The following is a 22,265-nucleotide window of genomic DNA, read 5'->3' on the forward strand; positions in this document are numbered from 1 at the left end:
CGTATCCCCCTTGCAAGTATAAAGTAACTCGCAAGTTTACGCAACGTAGTATATTTTGTTTAGTTAAGTTAAATCTCCATATCTCTTTCGATAAACGACTTAATGCAGCTTCCTTGTTGATTGCTAAAATTTATAACTTATTTGTATGCGTGAGATGTATACAAAGTAAATAAATTAGCAAAGATTATTTACGACTCCAGCGTAATAATATCCTCCAAGTTTGTACCTTGCCAAATGCGAAAAGGAGTAAAGGACGATTAACATTTTAATGATGCTATCGGGAGAGATTTTTTTTTTTTTCAGTAAAATTATTTCTCTCGTTTAGAGCTCCGGATATATCTTACGAATATAAATATAATATACAAAAATTGTAAAACTCGTTAACACTTGACTTTCTATTATACACATTAATCTTTCACCATCTTAGAGATTTCGATTTTAATCCCTACAAATAACCGCGAGTAAAAGTCAATTGCTCTTTCGCATTCGCCATACGGAGTGCCAAAACATGCTCGCTCTTAACATCGCAAAGTAATGGCCAGTGACTCTTACCCATTTTCTCGTAATCTATTCGTACACCTTCGAGTGGGAAAGATACATTGCGGATGAGGGCGAGGGAAAGCTGCGTAGCAAAGGGAAAAAGAGACAGGAAGTAGGAAAAGCGAGAGAAGAGGAACTCTGGGTTTGAGTATATTTTTAGAGACGGACTGTACCTAACGCCGTTGTCACACGACGTTGCCATCGCGGTTGGTGAGATTGGCGTATCCGAGGCTGCGATTGGTGCCCCACTATGCGGCAACAACGACGTTGGTACAGCCCCTGCCACGCCAATTCTGGAACGAGTCGACGCGGTTCGACGGCGCATGTGTTGTTCCTTCTCGCTTCGTACCGTGGCAGAGAATCGATCCCTGTCTCTTTTTCTTTCGTCTCTTCTACTTCCCTCTCTCTCTCACCCGTTCCTTCCATTCCCCTCTCCTCCTTCCTTATCCCCTCCTCACGCGGGGATGCGCATCTCTCCCTCTTTTCAGAGAACACCTTTAGTCTCGCATCTTCTCTCACTTCCACATTTGCCTTTCTCGTACCATTGTGCTGTTTCTCTGTCGTTTCGCGACCGCGTCGCGCACCCCATTCCCACTCCATGCGCTCGACGTCAACGTCCCTCCCCCGCCAGGGACCGACGAGCGAACATCCCCCTCGCGCATAACCCCTCGACCAAGAGAGCGATCTGTAACAACTAAAGTTCTCGTGAAAAGTTGAGCCGGGCGCTCTCCTACGCCCTCCTGCTATAATAGCCGCTCGCACTGGTCTCTATACCGACCATCGTCGCCGTCTCTCGCGCTGTCTCCCGTCTCTGTCCATCTGTCCCACATTCCGTGAGGCAAAGAAAGAGAAGGAGAGAGACGGACATACGCGGATAAAGGGAGGGAACGGGAGAGAGTGTGAGAGAAAGAGAGAGAGGGAAACAGAAAGTGAGTGAGTGAGTGAGAGAGAGAGAGAGAGAGAGAGAGAGAGAGAGAGAGAGAAGGAGAAAGAAAGGGCAAGCGCGAGAGAACGAGACGGAGGGAGAAAGAGAAGAGCCACGCCGGTGGACGACTCCGGTGGATTAGGGAATAGAATAGTCATTATCGTGTATACATCCGTATTCTACGAGCTATCGGTCGCGTTCGTTCGGTGAGTCGATCGTCGGTGGAGTGGCGAAACGCCGTGGCGAAGCGCCGGTTCCAGTGGTGTGCGCGGTGCCGAGAGATCGAACGACCTAGCCCGTCTCTTTTCTGACATTGGAGCGCGCCGGCGAGTATTACGCGCCGGGCCACGGTGTGTGTTGGAGTGCGAATTCGGGGGCTTTCGCCTGGATTATCGGGCTCAAGACGAGAAATATCGACGTGGGAGCAACGGTGCCGGTAATTACAAGTGCTCGCGGGTGAGTAGCGCCCTTTCGCTATTTACGAGACGTCGAGAATGTCGTCATGTCGGTGGTATTTTCGCTGATTGTTCCGCCGGGAAGTGATGTGATCAGAGGTCAAAGGGTTGTACCAATTGAGGATTGATACGCGTTGGGACACTCGAATCGTTTCCTAAATTTCCCGAGTTCGTCTCGCATTTTCTGGTGTCACTTCCGTCTCCCAGTGTCATGGTGCTTTTTGAATTTCTGTTGTCTGACGATTCACTGACCTATATATAAGTCCCCACGTGTTTATAGACATACGCCAGGGTATTGTTTATCTTTCACTTAACCCCGCAAACACAATAGACAGTAGTAAGCCTTAAGTCTTGAGAAATTGATCAATCTCAGTCAAATATGAGAAGAATAATCGACTGTGATTAGTCAAGTTCCTCTTAAGGTTTAAGACTTACTACATTTATTATGTTACATTTATTGTGTTTGCGAAGCAACTCCGATTGTTCGAAGCTAATCAATAGGACCATGTCTTTTAGTTAGTTAATTGAGAGGTTGACCTAATTCCGTTGTCACGCGTTTTGATAAGCGTACGTTAGTAAACGTGATAACGTTGATAGTATTTTTAGATTGTCATTAGCATCTCTTCAAAGAAGTATCTAGATCTGGAAAGCAAAACTGTGATTTTCAGAGCTCGTTTGTCAATCATTTAAAATTCCTATTTCTGCCTTAATCTGCGTTATATAATCTTTCGTGTATTACCAGAGTTATGGCGAATTATATCGCGTTATAGCGTTATAATGACATATCTACGTAATTATATTTCTCCTAAATAATCGTCAGATAATATGTTTGTATGTGTAGATAACAATCGTTTATCGCTACTGATGGTTCATCGCGATTTGTGACGATGTTTCTGTCGAATTAACAGTTCGTTTCGTAACAGCTTCCTTATATTCGTATAAACGTTGAAAATTTTAATGATTATTTATTACATTACATTACAAGCCGAGTCTTGCCTTTGTAGAAGTCAGAAATGATGCGATATTTTATTCGAGAAAAGCGCGTATTAATTGTACAAAACGTATTTATAATGATAAATAAATTCACATGATAATACAATAAACTCGACAATATATTTAACTACGTATATATATTGATAACTAGTTTTTTTTTAATGCAGCTAAAAATGTCATCATGTGCTTAGTATAAACTAATAATTAATAACCATTCCTCTCAACTATACGCAGGTTCCCTCATGGAACAGAATTCGACTGCGTACGCCACGGTTTTTATGATTTCTGCGGATTGCGGATATCCTCTGCGATTACTTCCCGCGGTAAACGAGAAAAAAAAGAGACAGAGAGAATCCCGGCCGAGCGAATCAACCGAATTCGGGCGCTGCGGTGCGCGAATACCTCGAAAACGCCGACATTTAATCGGCGAGGCGTACATGGAAGCTTTCATCCGGCCAAAGAGAGAATGTATAAATTCGTGGGCGAACTTGTTTCGAAATAACCGTGCGAAATTCCGCAGAGCGAGGGAAATTTCGCGAGTGACGGGGAAAGAGTGCGTGGCCCCAGGAAATACGTGGCGTTAACATTTTCGCGCTAAAAGAAGCGTACCGTATTTGCCTGGAGGCTATTAATTGAGCTCGCGCGTGGAATTATTATAGACAATATATAATATGCGAAAAAGAGATTCAGCCGTCAGCAAAATTCCACTATCTGGTATTGGCACGATTAATAATTCTGTACCAATCACAATACTGCATTTTTCGTGAAAAATGAAAAATATCTGTTGCTCCGGAAACGGTCAAGCCGATAAAAATCCCGAATTTTTTCAAAGTACAATAAATCACCGGCGCAGAGAAATTGAAATCCACGTTCTCTCCTTTGCCTACGAGAATTTGTTGCGCGATGCATAAATAATTGCATCAATGAACACGATTTTATCTCAATAGTTTATCACGTCAAAACAACATTATTAGATTCACAGAAACCATTGCTTAAAGATGAAATGTTATATTTACCTTGAAATCTCACTATCAACGTCATATTTAATTAAATTAGTATAATTCCTAAATAAAACTTTATTTAATAATTCTAATAGTTAACACTGCTAACCGTTAAAATTATAAAAATTAAATGAGAATACACTAACGACCCCGTATGAGTTTCGTACAGAAGAGCAACCCCAAAGCAGATAGTTCTACAACGCTACGCGACAGAGCTCGTCAGGATCTATTTTACATCTTACGATGTTTGATCCTTCAATAATCTTATCTACAATGTCCGACGGCTGCTGTCAGAGCAGATCTTGTAACGCGCTGCGCCAAGCTTCGACTACTTCCGTTCGCGCCTGCAGTTTCGCGGGAAGTTTCGATCCCGAAATGCCCCGGCGTGGTAGCGTGCCGAGAGAGTTGGCCAGCGGGATTTCCACGGAAATAATCTGCTTACGGTAATCTTCTTGGCTTGCCTCCCTCCCGGTTAAGGTCCGCCTTCCACGAGAAGGTCCTTCGTCTCCTTGTCGTCGTCGTCGTCGTCAGTCTATACACGCTGGCGCGTCCGTTATCCGCGATAACGCAGGACATCCTTCGGATCCTAGTTGGTACTCGATCTTCGTGTCTAATGCGGAAATTCTGTCGCGAACGACACCGATACGAAAAAAATGCGTGTTTCTTAAGTGAAGAACAAATAGTGCTGCTATGTGTCTTGCGATCTTACGCATCGCATTAGACAGATTTGTGTATATTGTTGCAAAACATGTGATGCAATGACGACTGGTTAGTATCAACGTATAAGATTTAACATACGAGTGATTGATGGGATCGGAAAAAGATGACGTCATCGAATAGTGCCAAAAGAAATCATGATCTAGTTTATATTTGAAGTGGAAGTGTTTCATCAGAATTCTAAATGAAGAGACATTGGAAGATATTGCTGAGATGATTGACTGTCGTGGTTTAAAAAGAATCTTGTCTGTTTATCGTCTGCAAGTCGTATTGTGTAAAAGACGATTGCCGTCTGGCATGCGAATGTAATACTACCATCAGGATGTGTAGCCGCCTGGAAGTTTGAAAAGGTCGTGTTGATCGTTTAATGGGCAAGAAGGATCATTTAAAAATTCATACACAAATTGCATTGAATCGAGATGAAGTAAATAAAATTTTGTGATAAATCTACGAGAAGTATTCATGAAGATATCCGAGAAGAACGAATGCATCATTACAATAACGAATTACCTTGAAGACAATTCTAACAAATCGACGATAAATTTTGAATAACTCGCCAAATCACGAGAGATTATTCATTCGCGACTTTCTAATAAATAGTCTTGTAACAAAATATTAATAAATTATTTTACATCAATACTTTACACGATAAAAGATAACTTCGAGAAATGACGTAGTTTATAATCCGTAGACATTTGAATTACACGATCATTTCAATACTGAAGAAGATACGGAAGCCGAACAACGAAGTTGACAAGTTTTTCCAAGGCTTCTACGACGGACAGTTTGCATGCAAGGACAAAGTTTATTTTCTAACAAGAGTTTGTTTTTTTCACAATGAGATTTTACATATATCATAATGTGAAAGTGCAATTAGACGACAGATTTCATTACAAAAACGTTATAAGAGCTTTTAATTTAATTTTAATAGGCTTGTAATATAAACTTGGATATATAAGAGAGAACACGTTACATTGAACTAATATCACTCTTTTAAATGTGATCTTAAAGAGATGTTATAGTTTCCATTCCCGATTTATTTCCCGATTGTCGGGAAACGAATTAAATCTCGGCTTCGGTATCGAAGCATCAAGTCTCCCGGAATTCCTGGTCGATGTTATCACGTGCGAACGGGTCTCAATGTCGCGCGCCGTGCCTTCGATGGGAGGATTGACGTGGCCACCGTAGAACCGTGAACGTCGGCCCGAGGGAACAAAAACCTCCTCGAAATTGGCTCCGAGAAATCAGTAAGTTCCACCGTCCGTCAGGGCGGAACATAAAGGAACATGAAGCGGAATGGAGGCAGGTGGAGGCGAGAGAGGGAGGAGAGGGACGAAACGAAGGAGGCTCATCCCCGTCGATGGCGGGCTGCAGCCCCCATTGGCATCTCCTTTTTTGCCGGCCGAGAATAAAGACTAACTACCAAAGAACAAGTCCCCGGCGGAGGTATATCCTGTGTATACCTCGTAGAATTTCTACGGGAATTAAGTTTTACGCTCAATGAACGCGCAACAAAACGCCGTATATACCCGGGGCTAAAATTGTATTCAATACGATTCCTTTCCTCGTAGAGACGCTTCCCCGTGCACGACTCGGTGCGCATGGTTACATGCATGCGGCCCCTTGACACAGGTATCCGAACACAATCCAAGGTACATAAAGTGTGCGACTCCGCGACATAAAGCCTCTCCGAGGAAAAGTTCAAACTCGATGCCGAGATAATTATTTCGCAAGACGCTACAACCTGACGTGGACTTGACTTTAAGCTCAGCGCAGCTGCGAATGTCTGGTGTTGTTATCGCTAGGTAATTGATTAATTATGATTTTGTTGAATAATAGATAATATGAGAAAGTTTCTCGTATTTTCTGTATATCGAACGAACTAAGTATCACAAATATTTCCATTCAAACAGGGCAAATTGTAAGCATTCGCTGTACAATGCAGCGTGCAATATCGGGAATATAAATTATATGAATTATATATTTCTTTTACGGGAGAATTAAAGTCACGTCTGTATTTAGAAATTAAGAATGAAAATGTCAATAAAAGAGAAAATTCACTCATCAGAATCATTAAATGACGTGAACAGTTTTATTTTAATACGTTGATGTCTATGTTGATGCTTTTGACTTGGTCTCTCATTCTTTTTCGAAATATCAATCTATATTTTTTGCATTTCATATGTAAATATATCATCTACATATTTATACATATTTATATCATCTTTATAAGCTTACTTAATGTATTGACAATGAGTATTTATTAATTGAAAAATTTTACCTTTAAACTGATGAAAACTTATCAATAGAATTGAAATATCTTGTCATTCTATATAATATTTTAAAGAATAAATTGATTTATAATACTCTTTATTGCTCATTTTTAGCCGTTAACTTTATTAGAATGAAAAAGTATTTAACGTATGAAGATCGTTGCAAACTTTTCATGACTAGAGCATGTTTGCAACAGAGAGTTAATGCCGAAGTCTTCGAGTACGAATGTAATCTCGAAAAATCGTCATGAAATCAGTTAATGCCTCGCTCGTTTCACAAGTACCTTCTGGCTTTCCTCGCGAGACTCGCGCACGACTGTACTTCACGCAACGTACGTACGTTCATTGTGGAACTGGATAGAACGGGCTCTTCAAGAACAATGCAGTTGTGTGCAAATACTCCTGGAAACAATGCGGCCGCGACTTAACTTTCTGGGATAGCTACGACAGTGTGTCGTTCTTCGTGTACCGCCGGATGTACCGAAGCCACAAACCGCGTTACCTAATGTAGAAACGACGTTGCATCCCCCGCGATGAATCCAGATGCTGCGACTTGTTTTTGATGTGTGTGTCTTGTTGCAACCGCATATCTGCTCAAGTTTCCCTTTACGTTATGATTTTCCCACGAATTATTACTGCGCGGGGCTGAGAACTGCTGAAAAATATTCAGCTGTAGTTTCGGAGGAATTTACAAAGTCGGAAACATACTTACTCGGAAGTATCACTTATTCGTGTGTACAAGTATTAAGAGAAATTCCACTCGTCTAAAAATAGTACCGTGATGATGGAAAGGGTTTATAAAATAATTGTCAAGTTACGTTCTATAGGAATTTCCTGCGGATTTAAGATGCGAAACGCATATTCGAGCACGTGCTCCTTGTTTGGCTTAACTGATCCGCACAGATACGATCTGCCGGACGTATCCGTAAATCGTATTCTTTAACAACGAGAGGGTAAACCTCTAGCGCTCTCTCTCTCTCTCTCTCTCTCTCTCTCTCTCTCTCTCTCTCTCTCTCTCTCCCGTACAGAACACATGCAGGGACGTAATAATGGGGATTTAACAGTCATTAGGGACGGCATGCCGGTATATATCTGTCGATTGGTAACGCAAAGTGTTTGCACTAGGGCGAAACTATCGAAGGGCCGGGATAGAAGGTAACTCGTTGCAACGGGAGATCGATTTTCGGAAAGGAGGGTCGAAAAAGTACGCGCGGGTGTAAAAGGCACCCTAGCTATCTTTCTCTAGTTCAGCCATTTCTCTCGGGCTTTTCGTAGGGTCGTAGACTACTCGAGTGCCCTCGAGGGCCAGTCGAATGGGCATTTTGCCCACACTTAGCGGTCTGTAACAAGTGCATTGTCCCGTTCACCAAAGTGCACAAAGATAAAGAGACTTCTGGCTACTGCAATAAGAGGACCATCGAACGCCCGTTCTCCCTCTCTCCCTTACCTTCTATTTCTATCTTTATTTTTCTCTCGTGACGCGATTTTAATATGACGAAAGTGCAAATAAATCTGCCGCTTTGTCGACAATAGTACTTCGGTAGTCTTTTTGCCTTTGACGCAATCACTAAAATTTTTAAATGAAAAAAATTTCATTATGCTTTAGAACTCAAAAATGGAGATTTAGTAATGATATTATTATATTCTGTTCTGTAGTTTTGTGTAACGGTAAATTGACTACGAATTAGCAATATCATTAAGAAAAAAAATTGTAGAGGTGTATATTTGTTATTATACAGAAAAGAAAAAGTGGGTGAAAGCGAGGAAGGTTTACGCCATGCATGATGACAATATATAAGGGTACCCAGTGTTGTTGAAAATTGTTTGAAAATGACAGTTGTTTTCGGCGTTTTTTGCCCATGCTGGGTGGCACGTAACAAATGCTTTGTGGCCGGCGCGAGGCATATAAGTGCACAAAAGTGAAGATTTACGCTTGACTGATTTTAGAAGGACTCGGGAGAATACTCCGCCTTTCTTCGTCTTTCGCCCTTCCTTTCATAGCGAACAAAATTTTAATATAACCAGAACGAGAGGCGGCGTCATGGCGTAGTGTATACTCTATGGATTCTTTTTCAACGAGCAACTTTATTCCCGCGGAGATCGGAAGAAATTTGCACGTGAGCGTAATGAGACGTAATATTAGAAATGCAATACGGCACAAGCTCACCTTTTACGTCTACGATATTAAGTATTCGTAATTTCATCGTGTAATATAACGTCTGTGAAGTCGCTCTATTCTTTGGAAGAGGAAAAAGAAGCGTTATTTTATCAACGTAAAACTTCATCTCTTTCAGAATTTAAATTGCTATATAAATCATATCTAATTGCACAAAGTAAATAATTTAAATTTCCTAATGATGAATTTTGTGTTCTAATTTGCGAGATTAACATTTCTTTGACTATGTAAACTGATAGCATTTGTGTTTATGAGAAATCATGATTATATTTAGATCAGAGTGTACCTGATAGGTATGTCATAAAGCCACTTATCATACATAGGTATTACGCATCCGGTAGTTAAATTGCAGTAGAACAAATTTCAACAGCAGTCGAGTACAAATTTCAATTGCGAACGCAACAGGATGTAATGTACATACGCTACGGGGTACGAGAGTGAACGTGGGTGTTTCATCTATATTTGCGCGAAAAGACTCATGCTACAGCGGCTCTATTAGTACTCTGAAGAGGCCTTTTGTATATATGACGCAGTTCTATTCAGTGAAACCTGGTTTCAATATAGCACGGAGTTAAGAGAGGAAACGAAACAATACATTATTAAAGATGGTCTGTAAGATTTAATTTCAGGAGCACACATTTCGAATCAGTCACACTCACATTTATATCGATTAAAGTTAAGTCTTCGCAAGTAAAAATCTTTCCGCATTAAGAGATTCTTAATTATTAAAAGTCTCAATTTATCTGGATTTAATTTAAACTCATGGATTGCGCCATTGTAGAAAATTCTCAGCGATCCGAAAAATATTTAATTGTATTTAATTTATTTTAATAAATTTATTTTTATATTGGCAAAATTATCTAATTTACTTTTATATTGGCAAAAATACAAGTCACACGCTGTTATTAAGGCACAGAAATCAATTTAATACATTGGAAATTTAGTCATATACATATATAACATCTCGATTCATTTTTCGAATCATCTTCAGTTATAGAATCTTAAAAAAGCACCTTACTGTTAATTCTGAGGTAAGTCTCCTTCACATTTATTTTATTTGAAATTTTTTGACTGCTTGTGTTTGATTTACAGTGGAAAGTATGTCCACTATGTTGAGTGTCAAGCAGCTTTCACGTGGAACATCTTTTCTTGCAAGTTCTCCTCATAATCGACAGTGAGACGCTTTTTTAAGACTCTGTAATTGTTTGAAGATGATTCGAAAAATGAGCCAAAACGGTATTATATGATGATACATATTATGATTAAATGTTCTATGTATATAAATTTATTTCTGCGTGCCTAACACAACTGCGTGTAATTTTTATTTGCCATTTTCTTAATTATTTTTCACACATTATCACGAGTCTGAATTTATAGTATTAATTTATATTGATTTACATTTATGAGCCAATTCTAAACAAATCGTAAGACTCATAACTTGTTCTCGTAAAACTTGTACGAATTTATGATTGCTACTCTAATTTTATGCACATATCGTAAGATTATCGTACAATTATTCGTAAATATCTACGATTTCTCGTAAATCTTATAGCTAGCAAGAAGCTCTTTGTAAAGTTATTGTATAAAGTTATAAGCACTTATAAGTTCTTACAAGTCTTACGCGAATACATTACGAGCCTTATGATTCTGCTTAGAATTTAGTCTATGCCAAGAAATGTCTTTTTAATTAAATCGTTGTAAACGGATAATAACCCGATTGCCATTATGATACCGCATGGAAAAAAAACAGTTTTGCTCAAGTGTCTAAAAGTTTGGCTAGATACAGATCTGAAAATAATTTTGTTGGATTAAAATAATTATATAAAACACTTTAACTGGTTGCAAGAATTTTTTGCAGTATGTCTTATCATGTTCGAGATTTCTATGTAATCATTTTATTAATAGTTCTTGCCTAAGAATTTTCTGCTGAGGAGAGAGCTCAAACGCCGAAACATTCAGATTTTTCAAAGAATTTTTATATTTGTCATGTTAATTTTTTGCACAATTTCTTGCGATGATTCCTAATATCCTATTTTTTGTATTATTTATTATTATTAATTAAAAGGAATCCAAAAATTTTTTGTTTAATTTATCTTATTATTTTGATAGTGCAACAAAATTATTTTCAGATCTGTATTTAGCTAAATTGTTTAATGTTTCAGTATTCGCGTTCTTTCTGTATATAATTAGTTACGTGACAAAGAATATTTAAAATCAGCCAACATCTCTAGGATGTCCTACATTTTGTATTCAAACACTCGCATTGTGACGCTTATAATACTGTCGTCATTCGATTATTTCTCACTGTGCATTAATTACTTACCGATTAATATTCCCTTAATCCAAAACATGTGGACGACGTCCGGGAGAAAACAATATGTGTTTCATCGTCGTTCGCAGATGTGTGCAGACGTAATAAACGTGGCGGCAAACAAATTAACAAGTCGCCACCACCGGAGAAGTTGGATCGTCCGTGATGATGCAGGAAGGGGCTGCGATAGTCGTTCCTGACTTTGTAATCGGAGAGGATAAAACGCGACTTAAGTCAGAGGCTAAGAGCGCAACGGAAAGGATGCAAGCGTGTTGCACGTATTCAGGGTCGAGCCTTTCGATGTTCTTGTTCGCTGTTCTCGGTTTTCGGGCCGACGATGCATTTTCGGAATTAGGTTGCGAGCTGTGGTTCCCCTGAAAATACCACAGAGTCCTGTTGCACCTTCGTTGGATTATCCCCGCACGCAGCTGCCAACCGCGTCATTCTTATTTCCATGCTGAACAACACAATCGGCTTGTGTTTGTTTAAAGCATCTACTATTTTCTCTTTGATGACACGAGACAGTCTACCTGATAATCGATGGAAGAATTTTAAGGTTTGGAAAAGTACGAAGTGCGATGTTCAGAGTCGATTCTTGTTTACTTTTCTGTAAAAGAAAATAAAGAAAATAGATAAAATTATTAGTAAGAGAGACCTAAGGAAAGAGAAATTTCTATTCATTTGTCTTTTATTTTGTGCATTTTTAATAAACAATATTTACAATTTTCTGATAAAAGAAGACGATTTGTACTTGAATTTTATGATTCGACATTTTATATTTTAATTTATACTTATTTTGTATATTTTTATATTACACAGAAAGATTTGTTAAAGTATCTAAAAATTTATCTAAAGATCTGAAAATAATTTTGTTATTAAAGTAATTATAGAGGAAACTCAAACGTAATGAGCAATATTGCAAACAATTTCGACAATTTTAACAACCAGCTTGAGCGTCCTATACATAATTATTTTATAGTTTAATAAAATTATTTTCAGATCTCTGTATTCAGCTTTAGATACTTCAGCAAAATCATTCCTTACATGTAGCTATTATTTTTAAATTCATTCTGATAACCCACAAATATATCATTCAATACATATTTTAATCTGTACGAAGTAATATATTTTTTAATCAGATTTTGTTAATTGTTGACTTGAGCAATTCTTATATAATTCCAGTTTTGTCTTTATTGTTTTCCAGACAGAACGTATAACTTGGACGTTGAGGACGTCTCTTTAGGGAGACCGCGGCGGGAGGGTGGTCGTGCTGGGGGCCGAGGGGGTGGTGATGTGGCCGAACAGCCTTGGAGGTACTTCCGGCTGCAGCGGGGGCGCCGGCGCCGCCGATCTCGGGGGCCTCGCCGCCTCCACCACCTCGGCCTCCGAACTCTTTGGGCCCGCGGCGTTCGGTGCGTCCGCCGCGGGGCCCTATGGCGCTCTCAAGACAGCGCCCTACATGGGTCTCAGCATGCCGATCGATGCGTTACATTCTACTATTGGTTATCCCGGTTGTACACCCGCCGGTGAGTCGGTCTACTGTGAGTGCCTATCATATTTTTTATTAGTTTTAACTGAACCGAGTTGGGAGTAGCTTTTTTTCTTTGAATTATATATTTTGTATGTGTATATTTTTGTTGATGTTTATCAACGCAAACAAATTGCGAAACAATAGAACAGTGGCGTTATATTTTTCAATTTTTATAATTATCATTTTATACTATTTTATAGTATTTAAAATTATAAAAATTCTAAAAATAAATAAATTTTGTAATTATACAAAAATGCAAAAAAATTATTATAATAAATTATAATATTGTAGAAAGTACCGTAATTGAAGAAAGCACATTTTGGTAAAGCTCAGAAATGCTAATAATGATACAATACAAAATTATTCATTAATCGTGTTAATGTAAAAGCTTTTGCATTATGTACTAAAGTTGCTTCCAACTCGTGAAAATATTATTACTGCTATTAATTTAGTTATTAATAACGGTTCATTTATTCTATTTATTTTATTAATCATTATCGATTAGTTATTAAATGTAGTTGACCTGCACGCCATAACGTACAGGTAATGTAGTAAAATTTATTCATTTGTTATTGTTAGTATCATGCTGTTTGAAGTAATTGTAAATAAAATAAATATTCAAAAAGAGAAGTTTTTCCCCCAAATATTATTTTCAAAAGAAAAGCAATTTCTTAATTTCTTTTAAAGCCTTTAGAAATGAATTATTTATACACATTAATTAAATATCAAAATCAATGTCATTTACAACATCTAAAAGAAAAATTATAAATAAAAATCAAGAAAAAAATCTTATGATATTCGATTACATATATAAAAAATTCTGTGTTAAAGGCAATCCAAGAAAGCAACGGCGGGAAAGGACGACATTCACACGATCACAGTTGGATGTATTAGAGGGACTTTTTTCAAGAACAAAATATCCTGACATTTTTATGCGTGAAGAAGTCGCTATGAAAATCAATTTACCGGAGTCGAGAGTGCAGGTAAGTCGAGACAGCAATCTGATAATGGCCTCAATGCTTTTCACAAAAGTATGTTTAAAAATTACATATATTAACTATCGTACGTGTATAAAATAAATAAAAAACAATATGATAATTCAATATCATTCAATTTCAATGTTTAAATTACTCAAAAAATATATAAGATATTACGAAATTTTAAGCGCATAAAAAAGATTTTCGTAAATATTCCCTACAGTAAAAAAATTCGACGTGTCTCTTCACGAAAAGTGCGAGAGAGTATCTGATTACCGAGGGGTATTCACTATCGGTACGCAGACAGCGTGGATAACATTGATTCTTTCTCATATATCATTCGCTGAAGTTAATTTTTCGTTCGCCTTACAAATGCTCACATATTCTTCAGACAAACACCACTTTAATATTGTATTAATTATAATAAAAGACAAATTTGATAAAATTTAATTTATATAATACGCGAAATTTAATACAGACTACATGAATATAATATATGGTATATATGAAGTGTAACTATGTATATATGAAGCATCATAACATTATTCGATATAATTACATAGGATAATTGTCCCTATTAATGTGCCTTTTAGCCAATTTACTTATTACTGAATTAATTATTAAATATTGTAGCTTTAATTTTATCCGCTTGTAATCAATATCGGTTTTTCAACTACTTCTTTTTCTTATAATATTTCTTTAATCTCAAAAATGTTAATACTTTATAAATGCTTTGCAAAATATAGAAAACATGTTTTTGTCCCTATTAATGAGTCCTCTAAGCGGCGATGGCCCTATTAATGTGTCCCCAATTTGTATGTCTATCCACATTTGACTCATTTTAACATATAGTTACTAAAGTAGGTAATAAATTTAAGCTAATTGTTTATGTTAATATTACAATATATAAATCATTGCTTCAATTATATTTATTTCAAAGTACACTCATAACACAACGTTCTCAGTTCCAATATAGGGCACATTAATAGGGACAATCTTAAAATCTTGCGGTTTGTATTACCGGATTCACATAAATTTCTCATATCTTTGGAAAAATATTTAAAATACTTTAATTCAAAAAATGAAATATTATCTTCGATATCGTATGCGTTAATAATTTAACTTAACCAAAAAAAATATTTTTTTCTTATTTATTTGTATTAGTTTTCTTTATGACTTATTGAAATACAAAAGCACACTAGTAGGGACAGGCATAGTAATTGGGACATTTACTCTAATCATAACAATAAAGGAAAGTGGAAGAAAAATTGCAATTACGTAATCGAAGTGCAACTGCAATTATATTCACAATTATTTATAGCAAGCATAAATACAACAAAGCATAAAATCAAGTATAAAAAAAGTATAAAAGCACCGAAAATTTCGGGCTCTCTTTGATGATTCAAAAAGAAATAAAATTCGTTCACTCTGGCCATATAAAATCGCAAACGACGCTCCCCCTATTGATATTCTTGCTCAATGGCAGAAAGTCGAAAGAATTTTTCTATGTAACAATACCGAAAACCTACATGAACGATGACATTTCCGGAATCAACATTTTGGCATTGCTTGGCTGACACCGTGTCGTTTGCTCGTGTTCGACGTCCACGGGGTCCGAAAACGTGCTCGCGCATATTCCACCCTCATCATAGCCGGAAAGGACGCATTGCATCCGCAATCGCCACCCAACACACCTGGCCTATGGCCGTGTAAATAGGATGAATGGGTCTAACATGGGCCATAGTCTTCCGCACGTTCGTCCGAGGACTGCAAAACCAGCGACTGTCCTACTCATCGACATTTTCGGACCCCTGTATGACTTCTCGACTACAGACGAAACGGTTTCGTTCTATTGTAGCTTCGCTAAAGTTGATTTCCACCACAATCAATATGATAATGCCACTTTTCTCACGCGCGATATTGTATATTTTAAAATTAATGTCTTAAAAGAACATTGTATTTAAAAATAAATGAGTCTTACATTAAACTTTTTAATATTACATTAATCAATCAAAGAATTGATTGATTAATAATGATTGATTTAAATTAAGTCATATGAAAATATACTGTATCAAAAAGAAAGAGGATAAATCGACTTAAATACAAATATATACCAAGCTTATTATTTATAACACTCCCCTACCTAAAATAAAGAAAAATTGATTTCTTATAAATATGCAGCTATTATGATACACATTACACAAAGCAACATTGATGTCATGTCATTATTTTTCGATATCAGCGTGAGAGAGAGCGCAATCCAGTCGTGATAAAATACTTTTGCAACGTTCTATTGAAAGCAAAGAATTCATGTTATAGCGATACATACATCGGACTTCTTCGACGGAAGAACGCGAGCTGTTAGTATCCGTCCCCCAGAAAATCCGTAGAAACCCAAGCTCACCTCTCCGCTTCTAACATCGATCGCGCGAGGCTTCTCCAGGTTCTACTCTCTCCTCCTGTCGCATTTCTCCCTCTACCTCTTTCTACTCGCTTCGTTCCTCCCTACACTATCATCCTAATATACTATTTCTAAGGGCAAACAAGAAGTATTGCACGATTTTCACGTATCACGTATCACGTATCATATAGTAATTAAGTCAAATTTTCGATTTACATTTCTCAGTCTTAATTTAAAGAATTTTCTTTTATCGATAAGAAAAGGAAGAAATATTGTAACATCTCCTAGTAAAACATCTAGTCAAACATTATCAAAACTGACGATGTCCGCCAGTGTAATCGATATTATTCGCACGCCGACGAAGAGAAGAATGTTTTTCACTCTGCATAAGTATAATTAGCAGGTTCATTACAAGGTGTTCGCGCAAAACCAGTGGACACTTTGAACGCAAACCAGAGCGAGCCCGTTGGTACGCGAAATCGGCTTATTCTATTCAGAGAAGTTACTCGGTGTGTGGAACGACCTATACTCTGATCGGTTTTCGTAATTCTGTTGCATTAACGGCAGCCTGGTAGCGAACGTGTCCGATATGCATGTGCGTTTTCGTTCGCGCTGCTGCAGTCAGCTTGATTGGTAATTGATAGTCGTACCAGCCCGGCATTCCCTTATAATTGGCTATTACGCCAGCTTTGCGAGAGCTCTCCGCGGCTCTCCGGATTCGTTCTGAATCACATTTGTGTTACGCATCACTGAAATGTGAAAATATCGCTTGATTCATTTCGCGACAGATGTGCGACTATTATCTTTTTTTGATGATATGTACAGCGCCACTGTAGGGGCGCTTGATTATATAATCACGTAATATCGCGGGTAATTTCACGTGTGTTTACAGGTATGGTTCAAAAATCGGAGAGCTAAATGCCGACAGCAGCAGAAGCAGCAGCAACAACAGCAAGATAAGACGCCGAGATCGAAAAAGCCCTCGGGGAGCCCGGCTAGTAATCCACCCCCTGGAAAAAGTCCTTCAATTACCACTCCACCTACACCAGCCGCCGCGGTACCTGCTACTACGCCCTTGTAAATATTACTTATCTTAATGACCGCTTATCTTTGGCGTATGTCCATGATCGCGCTAACGACTTTTATCTCAAACGAGAACGTGTCAGTGCGATGCAACTTAATTAGCTTGATAATTAGTATTTTAATTGCGGCTACACGCGACAGATATTATCGAGGTACATATTGCGCGAGATACGCTTCCTTACATTCGCACTTCGAGCGCGTAAAGTTTAAAATGTTAATTACGACGCGATCGATCGCCATATAGAACGTAGAAAGCTAAATGCTTATACATGTTTGTTATGACTATATTTTTGTATTTAGGAGCGGAGGCACGGGAGGCTCAGCGGCAAGTTCGCCAGCGCTTTTAAGGGACTCGCCACAGTATAAGCCTGCGGGAAATGCTAGTTTGTTATTAGCAGCTAGCACGACTCCACCGAGCGTAAGTGGATTACAGCAGTATTTACTTTCGCCGAATATAATACAATATGTACTTGGATATAATAGATCGATTTATATTTTATTATCTTACGTTTTTCGCGAAAAATTGTTTTAAAGATCTTTTTTTATATGGAATATTCGTTCTTATCGATTATATGTCCTTAACAGTTAGGTGGCACAGTGTACAGCAGCGGCGGTGGTAGCAGTAGCATTTGGAGTCCAGCAGTAACGGAGAGTGGTGGAGCATTTCCGGGAGACCATCAAAGGTTAACGTGGACGACAACCTCTTCCCAGCAGCAGTGCTATCAAAATTATTCGTCCTATTATACCAATATGGATTACCTTTCGCCCGCTTCGCATCAGTTAAACGTGGTAGGTAAAAGAACTCTAGTTTCCTAAGTCTTTTACATAAATATAATATATACACAGAAAGAATGTTTTTACTGAAGTATCTAAACCGAGGGGTCAATCACCTCCATTCCTATCATATTGCTAGTATTGGCTGTACTAGAAATAATAGCAATACATTAGCAGTACTTGACAATATTGTGCGCAATAAATGCAGGCAATACATTGGATGATTGACTCCTTGATCTAAACAGATCTATAGCTAAATGTAGAACAAGCTAGTTGCTAGAATGCCCAAACTTTTTGCAGCTCATCATGCTTGAGTTATCTGCACAATTATTTTAATGATCCAATAAAATTATTTTTAAATCTCTATCTATACTATCTACATTAAATTTTTAGATCAGCAAAACCATTCTTTCTATATATAATAATATCAGTTATATGTCATTAAAGTACGTGCGGTGTAAAAAATACTTGATTCTTCAGTATAGGTACAATAATAATAAATAAAAATACTAATATCGAATTGACAAATTAGGACAACGGAGGTAGCAGCCTTGATAATTCATGGAGCAAAACGAGAGACGAAGGTACTTCATCGTGGTTTTACAATAGCGCCGGATGGGGTGATCGTAAGTGAACCTACAAGTATCGAAGAACGAAGCCTGGGTACATATCATCGACAACAGTGATGTTATATGGCTTGAATCGAAGTTTATTATAACGAGATGCCAAAAACTGAAGAAGTTCTACTTCTGATAAATGTCGATACAGACTAAACATATCTTTAATAACTCGGCCAACATTCAGACGCTGTGGAATGTACAGGTCGATCGAGAGTGCCATACTTTCTGCATTAATTGATACAGCATATTTTAAATACACAGGATGTCCTATATGTATACCTAGTTCTATTATCTATGTAGAATATTTGTTTATCAGAATCTTAATTTTTTATAAAATTTTGTACATTATTTTGGAGAAAGCATTATTGTTTGCATCCATACACTGAAAAATGTGTATTAAATTTTAATAAACACTTATTTGAATAGTACTAATTATAAATATTTAAATATATACATACGTTATATAAGGACCATTGGATTTAACTGTTATTTTTTTCTTACTGAGTAAATATTTATTTTCTTTAATAAATATTCTATAAGTAGATGTTCAGTTAGTACTATTGAAAAAAATACGTATTAAGATTTAATAAATTATTTTAATATTTTTATACGCAGAATGATAAAAAAATTAGGAATGCACCAGATCATAAAATTATCGAATTCAAAATATCGGATATCCGGTATTATATTGTTTTTGAATATCCGCTGTACGCTGTACAGTCGGATATTCGGTAGGGTTATCGGATATTCTACTACATATTACCAGATATTAATGATATCCGACTATCCGATCAGATAGTAAAAAAGTACCAGATAATACCGGATGCCGGATATTTCTTGGATCTGGTGCATCCCTATAAAAAATTAATTCGAAAGTTAAAAAAATTTTTATCTAATAAATGAAGATAACCTTTATATATATTATAGACATCTCCTCCTTAAAAAAAGGTTATTCTATTAAGCAATATTTCTTTTATACCATATAATTTTTATTGATTTTGTTCCTCTTTAATTTAATGCACCATATTTTAAAAATATTTTAGATGATAACATTACATAGGACATCCTGTATAATTGTTTTTCTGTTGTCGACACATAATGCGATCATATATTTTTAAATTTTATTTTGAATCGTGCGAGCTTTGTGAAATGTGTATGAGAGGTAGTTTTAACTACCATATAATCTGTCTTATTTACATCTCTCCAAACCTCTGTGTCAAATTATATTAAATATGATTATTTAATATTAGAAAAATATAAAGATCTCAAATTGATGGAAATAATAGTATTTCAAAAAAATATTTCGTATTTTGATAGTAGTTTCAAAATGTTTTGATAGTGCAAAATTAATTAACTAGTCACATTAATAATATAAAAGTAACAATTGAGAAATTAACACATTAAATAAAGTCGCCATAAAGAACGAGTATATTATAATTATGCCCTTTCTTTGCAATAAATTCAAATTATTTTATCCATCACGCCGATTTTATAATGATAATGAATTATTTGGGCAATGATTTTAATAGTTCAAGTAAATTTTCTATTATCGAATAACGACTTTTTAACGGTGTACTATAATCGTTTCATGTGATCTCCGGGACAAATAACTATATATTGTGTATATAATATAAATACTTTTACGAAAAAATTCAAGAAAATTAACTTAGATTCACACATGTTAAAAATATAGTGGAATATGTTCAAACGATTTAGTTCTCAATATAAAAAAATTTTCAAAAAGAGGTATATGCGTATGTACAGGTACACAAACATACGTACTATGTACATAAATTATATATAAAAACATATATATATAGTGCAAGTCTCTCTATGTACATATGTATCATTCTTTCGTGTAGAAATACACTACCTGAATATCAAAGTAAACTCGTTATGACATCGAAGTTGTTGATCGTTTTCTTTTTATAGACTTATTTCACATGCAAAATAAAATATTTTATCTTTTATAAATTTAATAAATAGCATATACCGTCCCGCTGTCAGAAAATTCGCATTGTCTTTCATACGATATTATCTTTGTATTAAAAAAGACAAGAATATAAAAAATATTTAAAGTGACACTCATCATTAATTCTCTAATTTAAAAAAAAAAACAAATTTGTTTGCAAAAAATGTGTTTGTTAAAAAGAATCTTTTTCTACATACTTGTACATTCTTTTTGCGCGAGGATTTACCTGGTTTTGCACCACAAATCTCGCCTCATATTTTCTACTTTTAAAAAACCAAATAGTGTAATATGCAATTTTTATCAAATTAATATTGAAAGTATATCATTCATTATTATAATCATCCTTCTTTTTAATACGCAGTATTTAGTAATTACATGCAATTTTTGTCACACCTTATATACATACATTTTTGGACCAGTCGATTAAATTTTTATGAACCCTATACCTATATATAAATTTATTTATTAGTCACGTGCGAAAAGTATTTTAAATTTAGTCAAATAATTTACGTATCGCTTTTGGTAAAACTTTTATTATCAATCAATATTGTCAATATTTTGGAAAAAAAGATCTTCGACGAAGAGCTTTATAAAAAAAACTAAACTGAATGCCGATTGTTCTCTACAGATGTGTGATGATTGATTATAGGATAGAAAAAATTAAGATCCATATGTAAAGTGAAAAAAAACCGATTTAAGATCTATAGGAATATAAGTATGTGACTGTTTAGATTGTTATTATAAATATTACCAATACTTATAAAATGATCGACACAGAAAACAACGACGTACATGTCTCAAGATGTATGAAGATAATATAACAAATTTGAATTGTATGTTCTTACTTTTCTTCCATCTTTTTCGGCTTAAAAATTTCATTATCCTATCGAATTTCTTCCTCCTCTCTTTTAAATTAAACATGTTATCTATATTAATTTTTTTTATCATAGAGATTATATTATATCCTGTTTTTATTGCGAAAAAAAATAATTTCGTTATATTACATCATCTAGAGATAATACGATTTATATTTGCATTTACATTTAATGATTCAGGTCTTCATAAAGAACTATTATTTTTTAAAATTGTTACACTTATCGTTTTTGCATTTATGATTATTGAGATTCAAAATCTTTAAGAGTTTTATATATTTGTATATTAGAAGTTTCATATTTTTATAAAACTGTAAATCAATGTCTAAAACTAAATATTTCCAAAAATTTTGTATTTATATTAATTTATATTTATACTACACGCATATTTTTAAATTTCGTATCATACATTTAATATCTCCAATTAAGTAAAATTTTTAAGTTTTCATATATATAACTATTTCACAGCAACTTCATTTTGAAGTCCAGAAAGACATTAATATTCTCGTGACATAAGAATAAACTAGATATATGAAAAAATATTTATGTATAAAAGAGTCATCTAAAAATATACATTTCAGTTTTGACTTTTCAAATTATATCTATTAATATTTTTTATTTTTCTAGAAAATCGATGAAATCAC

General features: G+C 35.8%; 1 protein-coding gene and 1 long non-coding RNA gene across 2 annotated transcripts in view; one reads left to right on the plus strand and one right to left on the minus strand.

Annotated features, from left to right (window-relative positions):
* Positions 1 to 22,265, minus strand: part of LOC147910418 (uncharacterized) — a 59,469-nt gene that overhangs the window by 35,817 nt on the left and 1,387 nt on the right. The window contains exon 2 of the long non-coding RNA XR_015548465.1: positions 11,404 to 11,998. This is a non-coding gene — a long non-coding RNA (uncharacterized LOC147910418). The remainder of the gene's footprint in view (positions 1 to 11,403; positions 11,999 to 22,265) is intronic.
* otd2 (homeotic protein ocelliless) lies at positions 323 to 21,585 on the plus strand. Its single transcript, XM_011054960.2, has 7 exons — positions 323 to 1,921; positions 12,596 to 12,932; positions 13,754 to 13,905; positions 17,193 to 17,377; positions 17,684 to 17,801; positions 17,969 to 18,172; positions 18,690 to 21,585. Exons 2-7 carry the CDS (start codon positions 12,683 to 12,685, stop codon positions 18,789 to 18,791), a joined length of 1,011 nt encoding a protein of 336 aa, XP_011053262.2. The 5' UTR covers positions 323 to 1,921; positions 12,596 to 12,682; the 3' UTR covers positions 18,792 to 21,585.

This window comes from Acromyrmex echinatior, chromosome 2 (genome assembly GCF_024713525.1).
Source record: "Acromyrmex echinatior isolate Ae372 chromosome 2, ASM2471352v2, whole genome shotgun sequence".
Lineage (NCBI taxonomy): Eukaryota > Metazoa > Arthropoda > Insecta > Hymenoptera > Formicidae > Acromyrmex > Acromyrmex echinatior.

Bases quoted from the DNA above. Each gene is read 5' to 3' on its own strand.
- otd2 (XM_011054960.2), top strand. From the start codon at position 12,683: ATGTGGCCGAACAGCCTTGGAGGTACTTCCGGCTGCAGCGGGGGCGCC. The intron at 13,906-17,192 runs GTAAGTCGAGAC...GTGTGTTTACAG, and splicing joins TACCGGAGTCGAGAGTGCAG to GTATGGTTCAAAAATCGGAG. The intron at 17,378-17,683 runs GTAAATATTACT...TTTTGTATTTAG, and splicing joins GTACCTGCTACTACGCCCTT to GAGCGGAGGCACGGGAGGCT.